The sequence below is a fragment of the Heloderma suspectum genome, chromosome 1, assembly GCF_057233095.1.
Source record: "Heloderma suspectum isolate Gila_16-S chromosome 1, 16-S_ref, whole genome shotgun sequence".
NCBI classification, from domain to species: Eukaryota; Metazoa; Chordata; class Lepidosauria; order Squamata; family Helodermatidae; genus Heloderma; species Heloderma suspectum.
In genome coordinates this window covers 200,159,319-200,178,431 of record NC_139458.1, presented here as the reverse complement: position 1 = coordinate 200,178,431, position 19,113 = coordinate 200,159,319, and the positions used below count along the sequence as shown (strand labels likewise).

Genomic DNA, 19,113 nt, shown 5'->3' with positions numbered 1-19,113 from the left:
GGCGGGCGAGGCTAAGCCTCGGCCAATCAGCGGCTTCATCAGCTCACAGCGCAGCGTTCCGCGGTGGACGGCAGAAGGAGCCGAGCTGTTCCGAGCGGCCCGGCCAGCGGCGAGGCACTGTGGGGAAAACAATTCGGAGTCTCCCCGGTTGGTGGGAAATCGCGCTGGCGAGGCGGACGGAGGGGTATGTATACAGATATAGGGGCGCGCGGGTGTTATGCGCTGCTGTCGGTCTGCAACTGGGGTGCGTAGCAAGGGCGCCGCACGGCGCAGCCCCAGACACACAGGCTGCTGCGCCCTTCGGGGAACAATGCCGCAGCGCTGTTGAGCATGCATGACGAAGGCCTCCTGTTTCTGCTGCCGCTTTCAAATGATAATGCTGTTAATAAAAAAAATTAATCTGTGAGCGCGTCTGCCATTTCAAAAGCGTCAGGGGTGCTCTCGCTCTCCCCCGAAACAAAGGGGCGTCAGCAAGCTGTCGTAATCCCTGCTGCCAAGTCCGTCTCTCTGCCACGATTGCCCATCAGAGCGGATGCTGCTGGAGATGCAAAGAAATGGATGCTGATCGTTCGAATACAAATGCACGGGTGTGGTTTCTAAAGCGGTTCAGACGTGCGAAGAGGCAGGGTTATTTACTTATCTGTGAACACGCTTGGTTCGCAATCGGTGGTATATGAACTGTGACAGAGAAAGAGGTGGTTTCCTCTTGAATGTTCTGTTCCACTGCCCCATTGACAAATACATCGTTATATCCTGTTCCAAGCTGGAATGCACCTTAAGGCATGTAGATATGTCTCATACCATAAACAACTTACAGGGTGAGTTCTGTGTTCTTTGATATTTGGATGTTATCTGCAAGTGATGTTTGTGTATCCTTACCATTAACCTAGTTTACTGACTTTAGTGCAGCTAGCACCCCAGACATCTCTAGTTCTATTTTTAAAATATTTAACTCTGAAGTAAGTGTGCTTCACATCACAGCCTTGCTGATTTTGCTGAGACAGTGACTAACTTTCAGCAAATGGTAATTTATATAAGCAACTTAAGCCTGTTTATGTACTAATGTGGCTTGCTTCCTTATACTTCCTTGTCTTGTGGATCATGCTCCCATAGCCTTTATGGGAATTGCTGTTTACAGTTGTCTTTATATCCTGGACACTTATGTTAAACAGTATTCTAATTTGGTCCAGTAAGATGGTTGGGTGTGCACGTATCAGAAGAGTCAGAGTCTAGTGAATAATTTGTGTTGTCTTTAAAGGCCTTTCCTTCAATGGACATGTATTTGTAACCAGTATGATTAGGAACACATATAGGGCGTTGAGTGGAAGTGGTGACTGTTTTGTTTTTAAGAACTGATAGCACAATCCTATGTGTGTTTACTCTGATGGAAGCCCCACAGTGTTCAGTGGGGCATACTCCTAGGCAAGCGTGCATAGGATTGGAGCCTGTGACAGGGTTTCCACACAATCTCAACATACCTTGCTAGTATAAATTGTGCTGATCCTTCAGGTTTGAACTGGGTGTCTCTTCTTGCAAAACACTTCTTTCTGTTATTAAGAAGAAACTTATTTTTCATACCAGGTTTTGGGATACTCTGAACAGAAGCTAGCTGGTTATTTATAAACTGCCATTTTTGTGTATACCAGGGCTGCAGAACCTCTTTTAGCCCAAGGGCCGAATTCCATTTCAGAGAAGCTCTTGGGGGCTGCATTCAAGGTGTGGGTGGGGCTGAAGGCAAAAGGGGTGGGGCCCAAATACTAGCATGTTTTAGCTAAAGGGTGCGATCCTATGCATATTAAGACAGAAATAAGTCCTACAACTCCCAGCATCCCCCAGCTGCCTGGGGAATCCTGGGGGTTGTAGGACTTATTTCTGTCTAAGCCTGCATAGGTTTGCACCCTAAAACTCTTCTAATGAAGCCTTAGGAAGAGGCATTTTAACCGTTTAGCATTCTAAAAGGGGACTGCACAAAAGCTGGGAAATGACCAAACAGTTGGTGATTGGGAAAGGGGGTGTGGTCATTTGGGGAGCCCCAGGAGGGCCGGATTGGGACCCCAGGAGGGCCAGATTTGGTTTCTGACTCGAGTTTCTGCAGTCCTGGTGTATAGACTTTCTTCAGCAATTTTACATTAAAATGTATTAAAATGAACATTGCTTCAGTCTGTGGCTTTTAATCCTGATGTTTAGGTGGTGTTAAATCATGATTAGCATTTTATGTTCCAGTTCTGAGGATTTCTGAATAGGAAATTAACTCCTGTTGTCAAATAGGAAATTGACTGTTTCTTCACAAATAGTCTTGGGAAGCTGCGTTCCCTAATATTGGGGGCGGGGGGGGGGTGGAATTGGGAAGTTCTGTTCTTTTTTATGGAGGGATATAAAATTGAGATTTTTATTGGCTGTGATTGTATAAGGGTAACAGCTTCTAAAAGCAACAGCTGACAAATGTTTGAAAAGCTTCTTTAACTTCTGTCGGTGTTAACCCTTCATGTATTTAGTATTTTTGTTGCCTTGAAGGCAAATAAAATCTTAATAATAGTCTTCTTCAAAACACTTAATAATAGTCTTCTCCTTCAAAACACTTAATAATAGTCTTCTCCTTCAAAACACTTTCCATAGGCTGAGCCACAAATGTTGCTGCTAGGTAGGGATTGGTCTCTTTATTAGAAGTGGCTATATGTAATTTTGCAGTGCCATAAAAGCAAGTCCGAAGTTTGTGAAACAAGAATTTTGAATTCCTCATGCAGTTTTCTCCTGTAGGGTGCTATATGAGCTTTGTGCAGTAATTATTTGTCATGGCCACTCCCAGTCTGCCAGCGGTGTGCAGAATACAATGAATATTCCTGACAAGCAAAGCCTTGTTCTGACAACCCTTTTCTTCTGCAATATTACTTTTCAGAATAATTTTTAAAAAATGAATGTCGGGGTTGCGCACAGTGAAGTCAATCCCAACACGAGGGTAATGAACAGTAGAGGAATGTGGCTCACGTATGCTCTTGGAGTTGGCTTGCTTCATATCGTCTTGCTCAGCATTCCTTTCTTCAGTGTTCCTGTTGCATGGACCTTAACCAATGTTATTCACAATTTGGTGAGTATCCTGCATTGTATGGGGGGGTGGGGGTGGAGGCAATACATAAATACGTATGTTTCCAAGCAGAGGCAAGGGAAGATGGCTTTCCCCGAAAAAAGTTGGGACTGCCAAATGTTCTGTGTTGAACTTGTTCAAAACAGAAATGTAACTGGAATAAATCCTTCCGTTTATGAGATCATATTCCTTAGTCATGGCTAATGCAGCTTTCCCTTCATCTAGATCTCTAATTCCAGTGAAATAGATACAGAATGATAGGATTTTATTTGGTTTTCTAACATAACCAGCCCCAAAGATTTGAGGTGGTTTACAAACCAAGAAAAGACTTAAGAATTTTGAAACACAGCTGCTTATTCCAGAACTCTTGATGTGCTAAGGGCACGTTCCTATACATGTTTAGACAGAAAAAAAGTGTGACTGGCTGGAGGGGTCCTGGGGGTTGTAGGACTTTTTTCTATCTAAACATGCATAGGATCGTGCCTTTAAAAGAACTTTTATCAGAACTCTAGAGCAGCAGTAGCCAATGTCTTCAACCCGGGGAGGAGGGCTGGATTCACTGCAGCCAAGCTGCTTATGGGTTAGAGCCCCTCTCCTGAAGACAACATTACTTGCCAACACAAGCACTTGGCTAGGGAGACTCTAGAGTCCCTAAACAACCCCATGGGCCACTTCCCCTCTGGCCAATAGGTGTCCCTCCTTTGGGAAATTACCCCAGAAACCTCTGAGGTAGTATCCCATTTCTTGAAGAAAGGGGCACTTACTACTAAGTGAAAAGTAGATCCTTCCATGCTGCTTCTGAACCAACTAGCCTGTTCTCCAAGCTCAGGTGGGTGCCACCCCCATGCAAGATTTCTGCAGAGGCCTCTGTGATGAAACAGGGGGCTCTAGGGTAATCTCCCATTCTTTGTGGAAGGGCCAGCTGTTAGCAAGGGAGGACGTAGAGCACAGCTTGTGGCATGTTCTTTCTGGACTGTCCAGTGCAAAATCACTTGGGGAGCAATGCTGATGAGATGAAAAGTAACACTGTGCATATTCTACATGGTGCGGGGAAGAAGAGTCAGGTGTAGCATCTGGGCTGCTCGTTGGCCATTCCTACTTTAGTGTGCTGGGCTAATTCCTTACCTCTACAGTTGGCAAGTTCGAGACAGGGTAGGAAGCAGACACAAGATAAGGTGCAAACAGTTCTGTATTTGCCCTCAAAGCATTATTGGTTTTAAGGCTGTAAATCTATGAACCCCTGTGGGAGTAAGTCTCATTGGACTCAGTACTTCTAACTTTGAGTATACATCTGTGGAACTGGACTGTAAATCATACATTACTCAACTGTACGTCTTCATATAGAGGAGTTTTGATTCTTGAGCACAACTGCAGACTTTAGCTTTAATTTTCCAAAAATGATATGACTGTTTGGGATGACTGTACTACTTATGCTACTGTTTGGCACAATAGTAAGCTTTTGTTTTTATTTCTTTAATTGATTTATATACCACTTACCATATCTAAACATATCTTGACGTGGTTTACAAAATGAGACGTTAAAATACTACATCACAATAAATGTAAATACTCATCAGTTATAAGCAAAACCCCAAAACACAGCTATTAACAAACAAACTGGGCAGTGCAATCGATCGGGGAAGGCCTGGGTAAAGAGATGTCCATTTAACAGGTGCCTAAAACACATCAAGGGTGAGGCAATTCCATAAGAAGGGCACCAGCACAAAGAAGCCCACTTCCGAGTTGCCAGCACATTGCAATCTGCATGTCGCAGCACAACCAGCCAGGCTTTCTCTGATGATAGTGATCACAAGGCTCTATATTGGGGAAGGCGATCCACTAGGTAACCGGGTCCCAAGTTGTTCAGGGTTTTATATGCCAACAGCAAAACCTTGAACTTTGCCCGGTAGGTAATAGGTAGCCTGCACCTATTCAACTGTTATATCACACCAGTGTAATATGTGCATGGCCGGACACCCATCCTGATTGCCACATTCTGGACCAAGCACAAGGATAGCCCCACATAAAATGCATAATAGTAATCTAAGCAGGAGGTTGCCAATGCATGGACTGTGTGGAAGTAATGTTTTAACAAGGAACGGTATGGCTACCACATTCCCATGGAAAAAATGAGGTGTAATTGCAGAGCATAGGTCTGCATTCTCATTAGAAATGACTGAGAACTGCTGATGCGTGCAAACTTCTGAATTACTTTATGTGGGGTACATTTGGTTAATCAAAGCTAACCTAAAAACTAAAGTGATTGCTTATTTTATATAGCCTAAATGTGACATTTAAAGAGTGAAATTTACAACTTCTAATAGAACGGGCATCTTTGGACTTACAAAAGAAAGTGCTGAATTATAAAATATCTCAGCTCTGTAATGAATTACTCTTGGGCCAGCTTTAATGCTGCCTGTGGAATTAGTGTTGGGGGTTTTTTTTGACACATTTCATATAGGAACAGGCAATTTGTTCACTATTGAGGGTTATGCTGGAGAAATGTGAGATGCCAAGCTGCAAATAATTTGCATATAATCTATCCTTAATTACCCTTTCTGGGTATAGGACCACTGGTGACAGATGACTCCATTTTAAAAAAACAGATGCTAAATACCCCTTATTGAGCTGATTTTGCTCTACTGGAAAACGACACCAGCTCTGGGGAAAAGACCACTGTAATAGCAGCACTGGAACAGTGATCCCGATTGGGCTCCCCCTTGCCCAATGACCCCAAAGCAGCTGGGGGTCGGCGGGGGGAGGTAAGAGGCTTTAGCCTCTCCTTCCATAGCAATTCCATCCTCTTGCATGTATGTGTGTTTATATGCATGCGCCAGTGTGTATTTATATGCATGCAGTTCCCAAACCAACAGCACTGCTTGTAGCCCTCGGAGCCAAAAGGTTGCCCACCTCTTCTCTTGAGTTTTAAGGTAAGTTTCCCTATTAGTCAGGCAAGTCCATTCCTTTAGCAAATATCTTCAGGTTTTTCCAAAATAAACTGATGGGGTGGGATAAGAAGTGCTGCCACCTAAGGCAAAACCCAAACAGGTTAATCAGAATAATCTTTCTACTGTTTAGTGGCACCTTTATCTTTGCATTCCTGTCCAACCATTTGTCAAGCATGTATACATGTGCAGAACAAATTCCTATCTTAGTTCAACAGTAGTGCTTAATGGTGCATGGTCTTTCCCACAGAGGTTCTCTGTACTGTGGTAATAATGAATTATAAATAACATAGCTTGCCTTTCTTCACAGGGCATGTATGTATTTTTGCATGCAGTAAAAGGAACACCTTTCGAAACACCTGACCAAGGTAAAGCAAGACTGCTGACGCACTGGGAGCAACTGGACTACGGTGTGCAGTTTACATCCTCACGAAAATTCTTCACAATCTCTCCAATAATCTTGTAGGTATTTAGAAGTTCTGCTGTGGCAGCTCTGAAGATTTTTAAACAGTAACGTTTGATCTGGCAAGTCAATATTGCAAAGGGTAACTTCGGCTGCAATCCTGTACACACTTATTATTATTTATTTATTTATTACATTTATACCCCACCTTTTTTCCTCTTGCAAGGAACCCAAGGCGGCTTACATTATCCTCCTCCTCTCCATTTTATCCTCACAACAACAGCCCTGTGAGGTAGGTTGGGCTGAGAGTCTGTGACTGGCCCAAAGTCACCCAGCGAGCTTCCATGGCCGAGTGGGGACTAGAACCCGGATCTCCCAGCTCCTAGTCCAACACTCTTGCCACTACACCACACTGGCTTACCTGGAAGTAAGTTCTAGTGAACTCCATGGGGCTTACTTTTAAGTGGATGTGTGTAGGATTACACTGTTAATGTGTGAGATCTGCAAAAAATGTTTGGGACACATAGATTATGTTTTATTTTCATGCATTTGTGAGTTGAGGTGAGTTTTTAAAGCAGAGCAAGAGACATTTTTCATGTAGTTATGATTTCTGTAATGGAAGTACTAGTCCTTTGAATTTCATGTTATCTTGCTAATCCTACAAAGAAAAACAGGGAAGTATTTTGAAGAACTGGGATCTGTGTGAGAGATTAATATGGTTAATGCCATACTACATATTTCCAGCTTTATTTCAAAATGTAAGAACTACATTTCAATAACTCATGTAAGGTTCTTAAGTGGTTTGTATGTCTTAATTGGATTCGTAATACCACAGCCTGGTTTTCCATTCTTCAAACAGGATTACTTCTGTTTGTTACAAAACATAATATACACAGCTAAGAAGCATTACACACCCCATATCAACACTTTTTTTTTTTTAAAAAAAAGAGGTAGTTCTGCAGCTTACATGATACATGAAAATGCATTTAGTAATCTAAATAAAAATGGAGTACCACCTAAGAGCTATAGCAATACTAGGGGTGAAGACTTATTTACATATCTAGTGGCCAGAATATTTCCACTTCTCTGTATTCTAGCCAGAATGGAAGGCACAAAGGACCAAGGCTTCAGTGCCGTGTGTACTTGGGAGTAAGCCCCATTGAACATAGGAGGAGTTTGGATGTCACCCTATGTTGCACAAGTGGACGTCTACTCACACAATGCAACTTTTCCTCCTGCTGCACATTCCTGAAAACTGCGTTGGAGTGTCTCCCTAATCTACTAGCTAATCTTGCTAGTTTACGTATATGATGGAACTCCTTTTATTGTGTTTTGGCTTCTTAGAAATCTTACTTCTGTTCCCTACCTCATGATGCAAGCATGTCCTAATTTAGTTTTCCTCTGATTTAACCCACCATCCATTTCTGACTTAAACTGATGCAATACCAACATATGGTAGTTTAAACCTGAGTCAAACTCCCACACAGGCTTATTAATGCAATTTGCTAATGTTACCAGGTACTAAGTACTGCAAGGAGTCGGTTGATCTTGTATCAACATCTGGATTCTGAAACGAGCATGGTAGCAGCCCCAGAATGTGGTACACAGCCCTTGAAATAGATGGAGCAATGCAGATATTTGCCCACTGGCAACTCTGTGTGTAATATAAAAGCATTATGGAAGGACCTGACACAACTACATAGATTCTATGCAACAGTGCAGCCTTCCCCAACCTGGTACACTCCAGATGTTTTGAACTTCAACTCCCATCAACCCTGGGCAGCAAGGCCAGTGCTGAAGAATCCTGGGAGTTGTAGTCCAGAACATCTGCAGGGCAAAAGTTGGGGAAGGCTGAAATAGCGTTGTAGGGCACAATCCTATGGGTTGTGCCCTCACAAGATGGAAGCCTCTCAACTCAGAGGCTTCCATGAATCCAATGCCCTGCTGAGCTAAAGCTGGCAGGGTGGGAGGAGCAGCGGAGGCTATCTTCACCTCTCCATCCTCCAGTTATTGCATTTTTCACCAGACAGGCTTTTCAGCCCATCTAGCATGGGCACTTTGGAGGGGTAGGGAAGGAGGCTGGCAGAGGCTCAGAATAACTTGTATCCTGGCCTCTCCAGTCTCCTCCCTGCCACCAGAACACCCCCTTTTCCCCCTCTTTGAGGTTGATTTTCCAACCTTGGAGGCCAGCCAGCGTGGTTCTTTCTGCACCGGCTGCAAGAGAGTGGGGAGTTGGAGCGCTGTCTCCAGCCTCCGATGGAAGAATCCATAGTATCCTATGTCCCCTCGGACAGTGTCAAGCGGTTATAGTATTGCTCCCTTAGATAGCTGTCTTTTAGCTTGTGCAGAATAGTGGTTAAGAGTGTGAGGTCCATGTCCCCAATTTAAATAGGCATTCACCTAAAAACTCACGAGGTGGCTACAGGCAAGTCACTGTCTCTAAGCTCCTGCTTTTCCCCTTGACCCCTTACTGTCCTACTAACAGTTGTAAGAATTTCTGACATGTGAATGGCATACTCTGAGCACATGGAAAAAGTCCTTTATATTAAGAGCGTAACGCAGCCCAAGTTAAGCATGTCTAAGCCTGATTAAACTCAATGAGATGTCCAAATGCTAACTTTGGCCGGATTGTCCCTAAGTGTTATGTTACAGCATGGTAAGTTTCGGGAATCTTTATTCCACTGAGAAAAGTGTTTGTGGTTCACCATGTGTGTGTGTGTAGAGAGAGAGAGAGCGCGCGCCAGCCAGTGTGGTGTAGTGGCTAGAGTGTTGGACTGGGAGTTGGGAGAACCGAGTTCTAGTCCCCACTCAACCAGGGAAGCTCACTGGGTGACTTTGGGCCAATCACAGACTCTCAGCCCAACCCACCTCACAGGGTTGTTGTTGTGACGATAAAATGGAGGAGGAGGATTATGTACACTGCCTTGGGTTCCTTAAGGATGAAAAGAGGCGGGATATATATATTTCAGATACCAAAACACTTTTAACACTCTGACTGTAGTAAAGATACTTACCTGCAAGTTCTGTTGCTTTTGGTAGAAAAATTGAGTTGCTGAGCACCTTTACTAGCAGAGCAGCATTTCAAGTTAGAATGTAACACCCGTAATCTTTGGGAAAGTGTGACTCAAGCTGCAAGTGTTGAAATGGAAGAAACCACTTGAAAACCGACAGCCGACAGTCAGTTATGCATGACCAGTGTGTGCCTGTCTGGAGCAGCACAACACGTGTAGATAAACAAGACTCCTCTGCTGAATTTGGAGTGATTGAGGGAATCCGCCTCAACAAAGCTACATTTCCGTATGAAGTAATGCAGAAGATCTCGTAAGAACATAAGAATCTGCCTTATACTGAGTCATACCATGGGTCCATCTAGCCCAGTATTGCTGACACTGACTGATAGCAGCTCTCCAGGGTTTTAGGCAAGAATTTTTCCAGGCCTTCCTGAAAATGCCAAAGATTGAACTTGGGTCCTTCTGTGTGCAAAGCATGTGTCAGAAACTGGAGGAAAAATCACAGTACTCTAGATATGTTTGCTCAACTTGTGTACTTGTTGCAAGAGGAAAAGTGGCGTTGACCTGTCAATGTTTACTTTACGTTTCTAACAAATGTAGAAAGTTGTACTTGCATTTCTGGAATTTGAAACTAACTACTGATATTCCCTGCAACGTTAAGGCAATGTGTATACTAAACTGAACTGCAATAATAGTAAATGCTTGGTCATCCCTTTTTTCCGTGAGAGGGCCGGACAGATCATGAGGCATCTGTAGCATGTTCTCTAACATTTCCAGTTGAACTGGTTATAAGCCAATTAAGTTAGAATCCCAAACTTTCAAAGGAGACATCAGAAGTGTTAATATTTTTTCTAACAATTGTATGCACCTTCTCTTTGCTCCTCTCCTTTTCACCAGTCTTATTTTTAAAAGCCTACATTGTGTCAAAGCCAAATAACTGTACATATTTTTCAGACCCTGAATCTTCAGCTGTCTTTACAAAAATATTCATTTAAGCTCATCAGGTTGCTTTAATGGGCAATGGTGTTTTTGTGATTGGATGTTATAGTGTTGCGAGGCACAGAACAAAACGTCTAATCTCCTGCAAAGATGCTGTGGTTTTATACCTATGAATATTTTGTTATTGATGCATTTTTCTTTGCTGATATTTTCCTCCTGAACCATTTGTCCAGGAGAGGGCAACCTCCAGCCCACGGCCTAATTCTGCCTGTGTAGGGTTGAGCACTGTCCGTGGGTCCTGCCCTCCCCAAGCCCCACCCCCCGAGGGCAAATAGCACAAGAGAGAATCCCTTTGTTATCTCCGATCAGAGATTGGAGATAAGTTTGGGATTTCCTTGCAGCACTTCACACGCCGCTCGCATTAGACATCTATTCAGTACCGAACTGGTAAGATTGTACTTTTACATTTCTTTTATTCAAAAAAAATGTATTTCCCTCTGCCCTGCCCCAGTCTTTCTGTGTTGACTCTGCCTTTTGTTTGTTTTTTGCAGATATTTCCTTGCAAGTTTCTACACAAAATATGATGCAACACATTTCATACTAAATACAGCTTCCCTCCTGAGTGTGCTTATTCCCAAGTTGCCACAACTGCATGGAGTCCGAATCTTTGGAATCAACAAGTATTAAGCAAGAGATATGAGACAGGAGCATTCTGACCAAAACATGGCATGATAGTTTGTTTTTCCGTGGTGGAAGGAATAGCTTTGCAGTGCCACTTGTTTAATAATCTACAATGAGACTTTCTGCTCCTAAGATGTAAATGTTATTCTTTCAAAGCTGTGTGGGAGAGAAATAGACTTTCTAAAGATGTGTTAAATTTGAGTGGTATAGCTTCAGAGGACAGGTTTTCCAGAAGGAGCTGGGCAGGCCTAGCTCTGTTATATTAGCAACATTGACAGAATATATGCCGAGCTAACAGATGAGTTGCAAAAAGGGGTATGAATAATTTAATTGAAACATAGGCGTAATGTTTCTTGAATAAGACAGCTATGATAATGCAAAGTGCATTAGGGGGGGGAAATACCCCAAGTCTCCATCTAACAGATTGGTATGGTTTGAATGCTGTAAAGTTGCCAGTTATTGCTTCTTGGATGTTTTTTTGTTTTTGCTATTTCTAGATCCAGGATTTCCTGTCCAGCTGCAGGTGTTGCTAGGTTAACATTAAACTAGCAAGTTGCTGTGACTGATTTGTAATGGATTTCATGCCTTATCTATTCATGTGACCTTTAATCACAAGGACTTCTCCAGTTTTAGATGTCAGAGCTCAGGGGAATGATGATCAACTTTTGTATACATTGAAACTGATCCATACTTTGTTTGTTTTCAAGATGAAGCTGATTATTCTAAAATGTTCACTCAAGTGTATCTGAAAGCTATAAACTTATCCCTCTTCATTGTAGAACTGGGCTGCTTTCTGCATTGGCTGTCCTTAGTTTGTTTCATAAAGGAAAAGAGTCGTTTCAACTTCAGAAACCAGTGCAAACTGCTAAATCTGTCTTCTGGAGCTAGATGGCTCATTAAGTGAGAGCTCTAGTTTTTCTGTTAGTAGAAATATTGTCTGTAGCGGAAAATGTAGTCCTTTACACTCCTGGGAATTCTCACATGATAGGAAACTTAGATACCAAGCAGAGCATAATACGTTGTCTTATAAAATTTCTGCACCTAAGCTTAAGGAACTTAGGGTGCAATCCTACAACTCCCACCGTCCCCCAGCCAGCATGGCTGGCTGGGGCATGCTGGAAGTTGTAGTAGGACTTTTTTCTGTCTAAACATGTATAGGATTGTGCCCTTAGTTGGTTTCTTTTCCCTTGTGCTTTATAGCTGGAGTTGTGAGCTTTTCAGAAGGTAATTAAGTGTGCCTAGCCAACTTTAGTTGGCTTGGCAGGGGAGCTTAACCTTCTGTTAAATGGAGAATTTTTAACCTTAAGAGCTTTAAGGTCCTAGTTCCACCATTGGGTACTACAGGAGTCAGCATGGAAAAGAACACTGGGATATGGCAAGTGTCTCCTGGAGATATTTTATGTGTAACTGCAGGAAAGAGGCATGTGTTTTCCTATTGAATCGGGACAGGCTGTGATTTGCTAATAGAGAGAGAGGTTCATTACTCAAATTCAGACCACCCACAATGAACTTTGAATTCAAGCCAGTAGCCTATTAGGCCTCATAGTAATAACTGGCTACTTTCAAGATACTAGACTTTTCTCTTAGTTATTCTCACTCTCTGAAATGTCTTTTTTGAACAATTGCAATGGTTTTATATTAATAAAGTGAATGACTTGGAGACTGATCATATGAATATAGTATATTGTAAGTGCGGTTCACTGTACCAAAAGGTTGTAGGCATAACAAATTGCTGTTGTGCTTTTTAAATTAGAATTAGAGTTGTAATTTAGGACTAGTGTTTGAAACACTACGTAAAATGTAAGAAGAACTGAATAAGAATCCTTTTTAGCTATTATATAAGGCTTTGATGTGGTAAGGCGGGGGGGTTGTCTATCCTCTGACATTTCCCCCCCAAATCTGGTTTATGTGGTTTACTCCAATTAAAAAAAATTGTCCTGAGAGGCCTTTGATTTATTTTAAGAAATGAATATTCAAAGTGCCACTTCGTTTCCGTTCTGAGTTCACACAGCAGGTTACAGCTTGCTTACACAAGGGATGGGTGTTGTGTCAAAATTGTTGATCCTAGATTGACTGCCTCTGATAAGGCTGGGGAGATATGGGTTGCTATGTACTTGAGTATAGTTAGAATCATAGAATAGTAGGGTTGGAAGGGGCCTACAAGGCCATCGAGTCCAACCCCCTGCTCAATGCAGGAATCCAAGTCAGAGCATCCCTGACAAATGGCTGTCCAGCCTCATCTTGAAGGCCTCCAGTGTGGGAGAGCCCACCACCTCCCCAGGTAATTGGTTCTATTGTCGTATTGCTCTTACAGTCAGGAAGTTTTTCCTGATGTTCAGCCGGAATCTGGCTTCCTGTAACTTGAGCCCATTATTCCGCGTCCTGCACTCTGGGATGATCAAGAAGAGATCCTGGCCTTCTTCTCTGTGACAACCTTTCAAGTACTTGAAGAGTGCTATCATATCTCCCCTCAGTCTTCTCTTCTCAAGGCTAAACATGCCCAGTTCCTTCAGTCTCTCTTCATAGGGCTTTGTTTCCAGTCCCCTGATCATCTTTGTTGCCCTTCTCTGAACCCTCTCCAGTTTGTCTGCATCCTTCTTAAAGTATGGTGCCCAGAACTGGACACAGTACTCCAGATGAGGCCTAACCAGTGCTGAGTAGAGGGGAACTAGTACTTCCCGGGATTTGGAAGCGATGCTTCTATGAATGCAGCCCAAAAAAGCATTTGCCTTTTTTGCAGCCACATCACATTGTTGGCTCATATTCAGCTTGTGATCGACAACAATTCCAAGATCCTTCTCGCTTGTAGAATTTAGTTCCTAAATTCTCATTCATTTCTGCCTTTCATTTGTCACTGTTCCTGAGAATGAGACAAATGGGTAAATCAGAGTCCTTATTTAGGGTTGTCTCCCCCGTTTTCAGCTCTGTTTGGCTTTTGATTCCACACTCTGACTAATGAAATGCATCCATGTCCACCCATGTCTCCAGGGTCACTGTTGTTCATTCTCTGGGTACCTGTGTATCGTATAACTTGAGTGAAGCACTTTTTCTCCCATTTTTGGTGGATTGAAGTACTAGAACATTAGGACATAAACTGAAAAGAGCCACAAGGCAAAGTAGTGCATGCCAAAGAAAGGCAGGGACAGGCCACATATAATGTCAGGACTGAGCTCTGTCCATTGTATACAATATAGTTTGATGGGCTGAACCCAATACAAATATTGCTTGGCCCTTAATTGAGCCATAATCCTTCGCTCCCTGTGACTGCCGAGCAGCCAGCGTTGTTGGGAGGAAATGTGAGGTAAGAAGCAACGCACACTTGCATCATCATCAAAATATCCACTTTCCAAAAACTAACAAACTTAACCCAGTCCCTGTCTCTTGACCACACTCCATATAGGACTACGTTGTACTTCTCTCCCTCTCACCTGCCCCAAATCCCTTCATGAGATCCCAGGGATCTGTGATAGAAGACTAGGCTTTGGGGTAGAGGCTGAAAAGTCTTTTTGGGCTAATGAGGGAAAGGGAACTAAAAGGGGGAGAGAAGAACCTTTGCCCTGCAGTCCATCATCCAGACTTTCATAATGCATTAAAAGCAAGGAACCATGCAGACTCCGCTCTCTAGGCCTAGATTTTCCCTCACTGAACAATAGTGCTAACATAGATAATGTGCTGCGGGTGGGTGGAGGAGGAATGACTTCCTTCTACCAAATATATTGATGGGCACTTTACTAGTTCATCTAAAAAGGGAGTTAAGGACTAAAGCCCTGTAATGTAGACCAACCTTCCCCAACCTGGAATCTTCCAGATATTTTGGACTCCCAACTCCTAGGATTCCTGACCATTGGCTCTGCTGTCTGATGGGAGTTGCAGTCCACAACATCTGGAGGGCACTAGGTTGGCAGAGGCTGATGTAGACACTGCGGAGAAATCCTGTTTCATGATCAGCCATTGTATAATATTTAAATGCTCTAATGTGACACACATTTCTAGGGTTAAAACTGCTTTTGCTTAATATTTCGAAGGATTCACTTTTGGGCTGTCTGATCACAGTTGGGTTTGCCTAGCAAGCTCCCTGCATATTTAGGGATTGAATAAAAATGAATAAAATTGAATAAAAAAATTGAATAAAAATTCTGCCTTCTATGTAATTCCTAAAATGATAGGTGCAGTCTTCAGTGGCTGAGCTTGGTAAACCTAATAACTGGTTTATACAAAAACTGAATTTTTTATTAAAAAATGTTTATAAAGTTTTTATTAAAACAAAATTCTAAAACACAGTTGACATAAATTTCAAAGGAAGTCACAGTATTTAACACTTTGAATGCTTTCCCTTTAAAAAACAAAAAACCCAGATAAAATAATAGGGGATTCACAGGCACCACATTACTAATGAGCCAAATACTGTTTAATTCTGTAAATGTGGCTAGTGATTTGGCAGCAGAATATTTATTCACTTGTACTTCAGGAAATGAGGATGCTTTTTTGTAAGGATGAAATCCAGTGGTGTCCAGCTCTGGAGGGTCACCACTGGCAACCCTCCAGAGCAGAGTTGCGGGACACCAGGGGAGTGGAAGTCCTATTGTGTAGTGGAAGTTTACTTGCATGATCTCTGATGTTGCCCTAATAGTTTTTCCAGCTAGATCTGAAATTACTTCATTTGGGGGGTAGTACATGTTCCTCTGTGCTTTTTGTAAGTTGTTCCAAATCTGGGCTTCATGGGCTTCACAACTTTCCAGCTGGACAAAATAAAACATGGGAGTGGCTGGTTTCACAATTAGTGGTCAAGCCAGCCCAAACATATATGTTTACCTTCAACTTGAACAATAATAAAAAAAAAAGATTTAGGGTACAATCCTATGCATGTTTAGACAGAAAAAAGTCCCCAATATGGCTGGGGAATTCTGGGCCTTGTATGACTTTTTTCTGTCTCAACATCCATAGGACTGCACACTAAATGGATCAGATGCGCCAGAGTACGGAATCTCAGTGACACTAAAATGGTGAATCACCAACCTTGTGAGTAAAATTAAAGTTGACAACTACTATTTTTAAATCACTTGTTTGTGTTGGCTTTTAACAGTATAATTGCTTAATATAACCGAGGGCAAAGTGACTTTACATGCAGAATTGGCCTGGACTTTAGAAAATGACTCATCTCATACAAAACAGTCTTCATTGCTGATATATACAGCTTCACGTAGTTCTGGAGGTGATGCTAGAGCTTACCTTAGCTATGGCATTGCTGAATGCATGGACAAGTCTCTTTCATTTTGTCTATATCAGGACACATGGCACATTCTATTTAATTTCAGTACTCCTTTACCCTGATGGTGTGATTCACATACATACGTACTGGTTTTCTGTAATGGGGAGGTGAGGGTTCTAGAAGACCTTGCTACATTTGTGGATATATACACCACTAGATTTGATACCAGAAGCTGAACCATAAGAGAAGGTGGAGTGGCCTAGTTTGTCTTCTGCTTTAACAAAACAAAGAGATTCCTTTCCTTAAAAGGAAAAAGGATCTAATAACAAGAAGGGAGAGACTCAGAGTGGGTGGAGGGGACAGTAAAATCAGAGCTGGAAGTCCAGAGTCCAACCACCTGCTAATGCAGGAAATCGGCTACAGCATCCTGTATAGGTGGTCAAACCAGTGTCTGCTTAAAAGCCTCTGATGGAGAGTCCACCACCTTCAGTGGCTGTCTGTTCTGCTGTTGCACAGCTTCTATCTATGAATGAGCCTTTTATTAAGATCTTGGAACAATGGCTGATACCTTCAGCTGCAATTATTTGTTAGCATTAATATACTGCCTTATCTGCTAAAAAAAAAAAAAACACCTGTCAAAGCTGTGTATAACTGGAAGTAAGCCCCATTGAACTCATTGGGTTGGATCGAGGGTTTTTATTCCACCAGTGGGAGTGTCCCTGAGTGGAGTTCCACTCAAAACACTTCCAGTGATGCCAGGGGAGAAGCAATCTTTGCCAATTTCCCCGCCCCCCTCTGCAGCCCCCAGCCACTACCCTGCTCCATTCATGATGTCCAGATGTCTTCGCACCTGTAACCCTCCTGTTTTCCAGCTGCTTCTTCCAGTCTCAAGATAAAGAGATTGCAGACGGCGCTACAGGTATCAAGTTACACTTGGTATTCTGGGACAAAGAAGCAATAGCTGGGCCCATTCATGAAATCATAAACCCCAGTTGTTACCCAGATCTGTCTCCAGCCCACTCATTTCAAACTTCTAAAAGTACCATTTGCCTTCCACAGACTATGGAAGCTATGCTGTATTTTTCTCCTTAATGGTTTTTCTGTAGTAAGAAAAGATGGGAGAAGTAGTAGGAAAACACCCGAGAGTTGTATGTGGAAGACGACCGTAGAAGTCTGAATGAGGTAGGGTGATGCCACAGCAAATGCCACATCTGGAAACAACCAATAACTTTTGAGACACCCCCCCTCCCCCAGACTTCAAATGAGTGGTAGTTGCTCCTAGACAAAATGAGGAAATACAGGTCTTTAGGAGCAGTTGTGTACAAGTCTTCCACTTAATGGGTCCAAACCCAAAAGAAGGCAAGAGTTCATGCTTTCTAATTCAAGTCCTCTTTCATATAAAAAAAAAGGGGGGGTCGCTAAAAATGCAGTCCACAGTTACCATTTTGCAGGGAGAGGGGAAGATATGCTACAGCTGAGAATAGTTCACAACAACCCTGCAATGCTGACCATTATGTAGGAAACGCCTTTTACACCAGTCTCCTTTTTTTGTACAGCAGTGAAGATTGTGAAATAATGCTTTAACACGTTACAGTGGAAACTAGATCTATCCCAACGTGGCCTCTTTTTGTCTCAGGCTCTTGATTTCCAGAAAAACAATAAAAAATGTCCCATGCTAAATACAACCGATTGAAGCTGAGGTAGTTCTAGTTAAACTGCACCCCTCAAGCTGTCTCCTAACCCAATCCATAGCCAGAGTCCTGTTAATGCAGAAAGCAAAGGTAGCCGGGTTGGTCCTAAGGCGGAAAAAAAAATCCACAGCGGCGTAATACCTTGATTAGGCCAACAACAATAAATGTGTACAAGCTTTCGAGAGCTGCAGATCTCTTCATCAGGCAGGATGTTACAAAAAAACAGATGGGCTGAGAGGGAAGGTGGTTTGACGTGGAAGTCAGGGCGTCTGAACGATCACCGTCTTGGCCCGCACAGGGCCCAGGTCGCCCCCACGCCCTCTAAAAGGCAGATTCCAAGCCAAACGGGAAATTAAGGGGAAATTGACCCCCCCCCCCGGGTGGAAGGCGGTTGGTTGGTTTCTTCCGGTTCGTCTCCTCCGCCATTGCGAATGGCCCGTCCTAGCCCACGTGGCTTCGGCCGCTGCGCAGGCAGGGGCGTCGGCCCAAGCGCCGCCTCTCCAGATTAACCCGTGCTGAGCCGAAGCGGAGAGGCGTTGTCGTTTCGTGGACGTCTCCCAGTGGGTGGGGCAGCGGCTGAGAGGGAGCGCGAGCGGGGCCGGGGGGGGGGGGAGGCAGAGCCTGGCCTGCGGCCGTTTTTGCCGGGGGGGGGATTGCTCGATACCGCTTGTGACCCGCTAAACCGGGGGGGGGGGATGTGTGGCCCGCCGGGTTGTTTTCGGCCTGCAATCCCATCATCCCTCACCGTTGCCTGTGCTGTCTAGGGCTGCTGGGAGCCGTGGGTATTTTATTTATTTGTGATATTTATATACTGCTAAATATAATGAAAACCCTACGCGGTTTACATATAAATATTAACATCACATTTAAAATGCAGCAGGAAAGCCAATTTCAGTTATAATAAGAGCAATATAAGGAGCAGCAAGGTGGAGCAGCATGGTTAGTTAAGGGCGCAATCCTATGGCTGCTAGACAGCCATCGGATTTTTTGAGTTTATGGGAAGGCCGGTTCCCAGGTCCAAGGCCGGTTCCCAGAAAACCACCTCCTTGTAAGAGGTGCGGTTTGTCCCCAGCTCCACACCCGTAAGGGCAGCGCAGAGTGGGGGGTGGGGGAGGGACGTTCCTGGGGGAGGGGACAGTGGGAGCATCGTTG

At 43.3% G+C, this 19,113-nt stretch overlaps 2 protein-coding genes across 10 annotated transcripts in view; both read left to right on the top strand.

The window, feature by feature from the left end:
* Positions 1-45: 45 nt before the first annotated feature.
* On the top strand, positions 46-11,842 carry ORMDL1 (ORMDL sphingolipid biosynthesis regulator 1). The gene is made up of 4 exons (XM_084816017.1): positions 46-184; positions 2,897-3,085; positions 6,338-6,489; positions 10,932-11,842. The coding sequence occupies exons 2-4, from the start codon at positions 2,912-2,914 to the stop codon at positions 11,065-11,067; spliced, it is 462 nt and encodes a 153-aa protein (XP_084672143.1). The 5' UTR covers positions 46-184; positions 2,897-2,911; the 3' UTR covers positions 11,068-11,842.
* Positions 11,843-15,773: 3,931 nt separating this feature from the next.
* The window catches only part of OSGEPL1 (O-sialoglycoprotein endopeptidase like 1), a 47,671-nt gene continuing 44,331 nt past the window's right edge, over positions 15,774-19,113 (top strand). For 5 of the 9 annotated variants that reach the window (XR_014785170.1, XR_014785168.1, XM_084815985.1 and 2 more), the window contains exon 1: positions 18,464-18,521. The gene's annotated coding sequence lies outside the window, so the exon portion shown is untranslated. Of the gene's footprint in view, positions 16,081-18,463; positions 18,744-19,113 lie in introns of those variants that run through there. The other 4 variants (XM_084815976.1, XM_084815950.1, XM_084815959.1 and 1 more) reach the window with 4 other exon arrangements.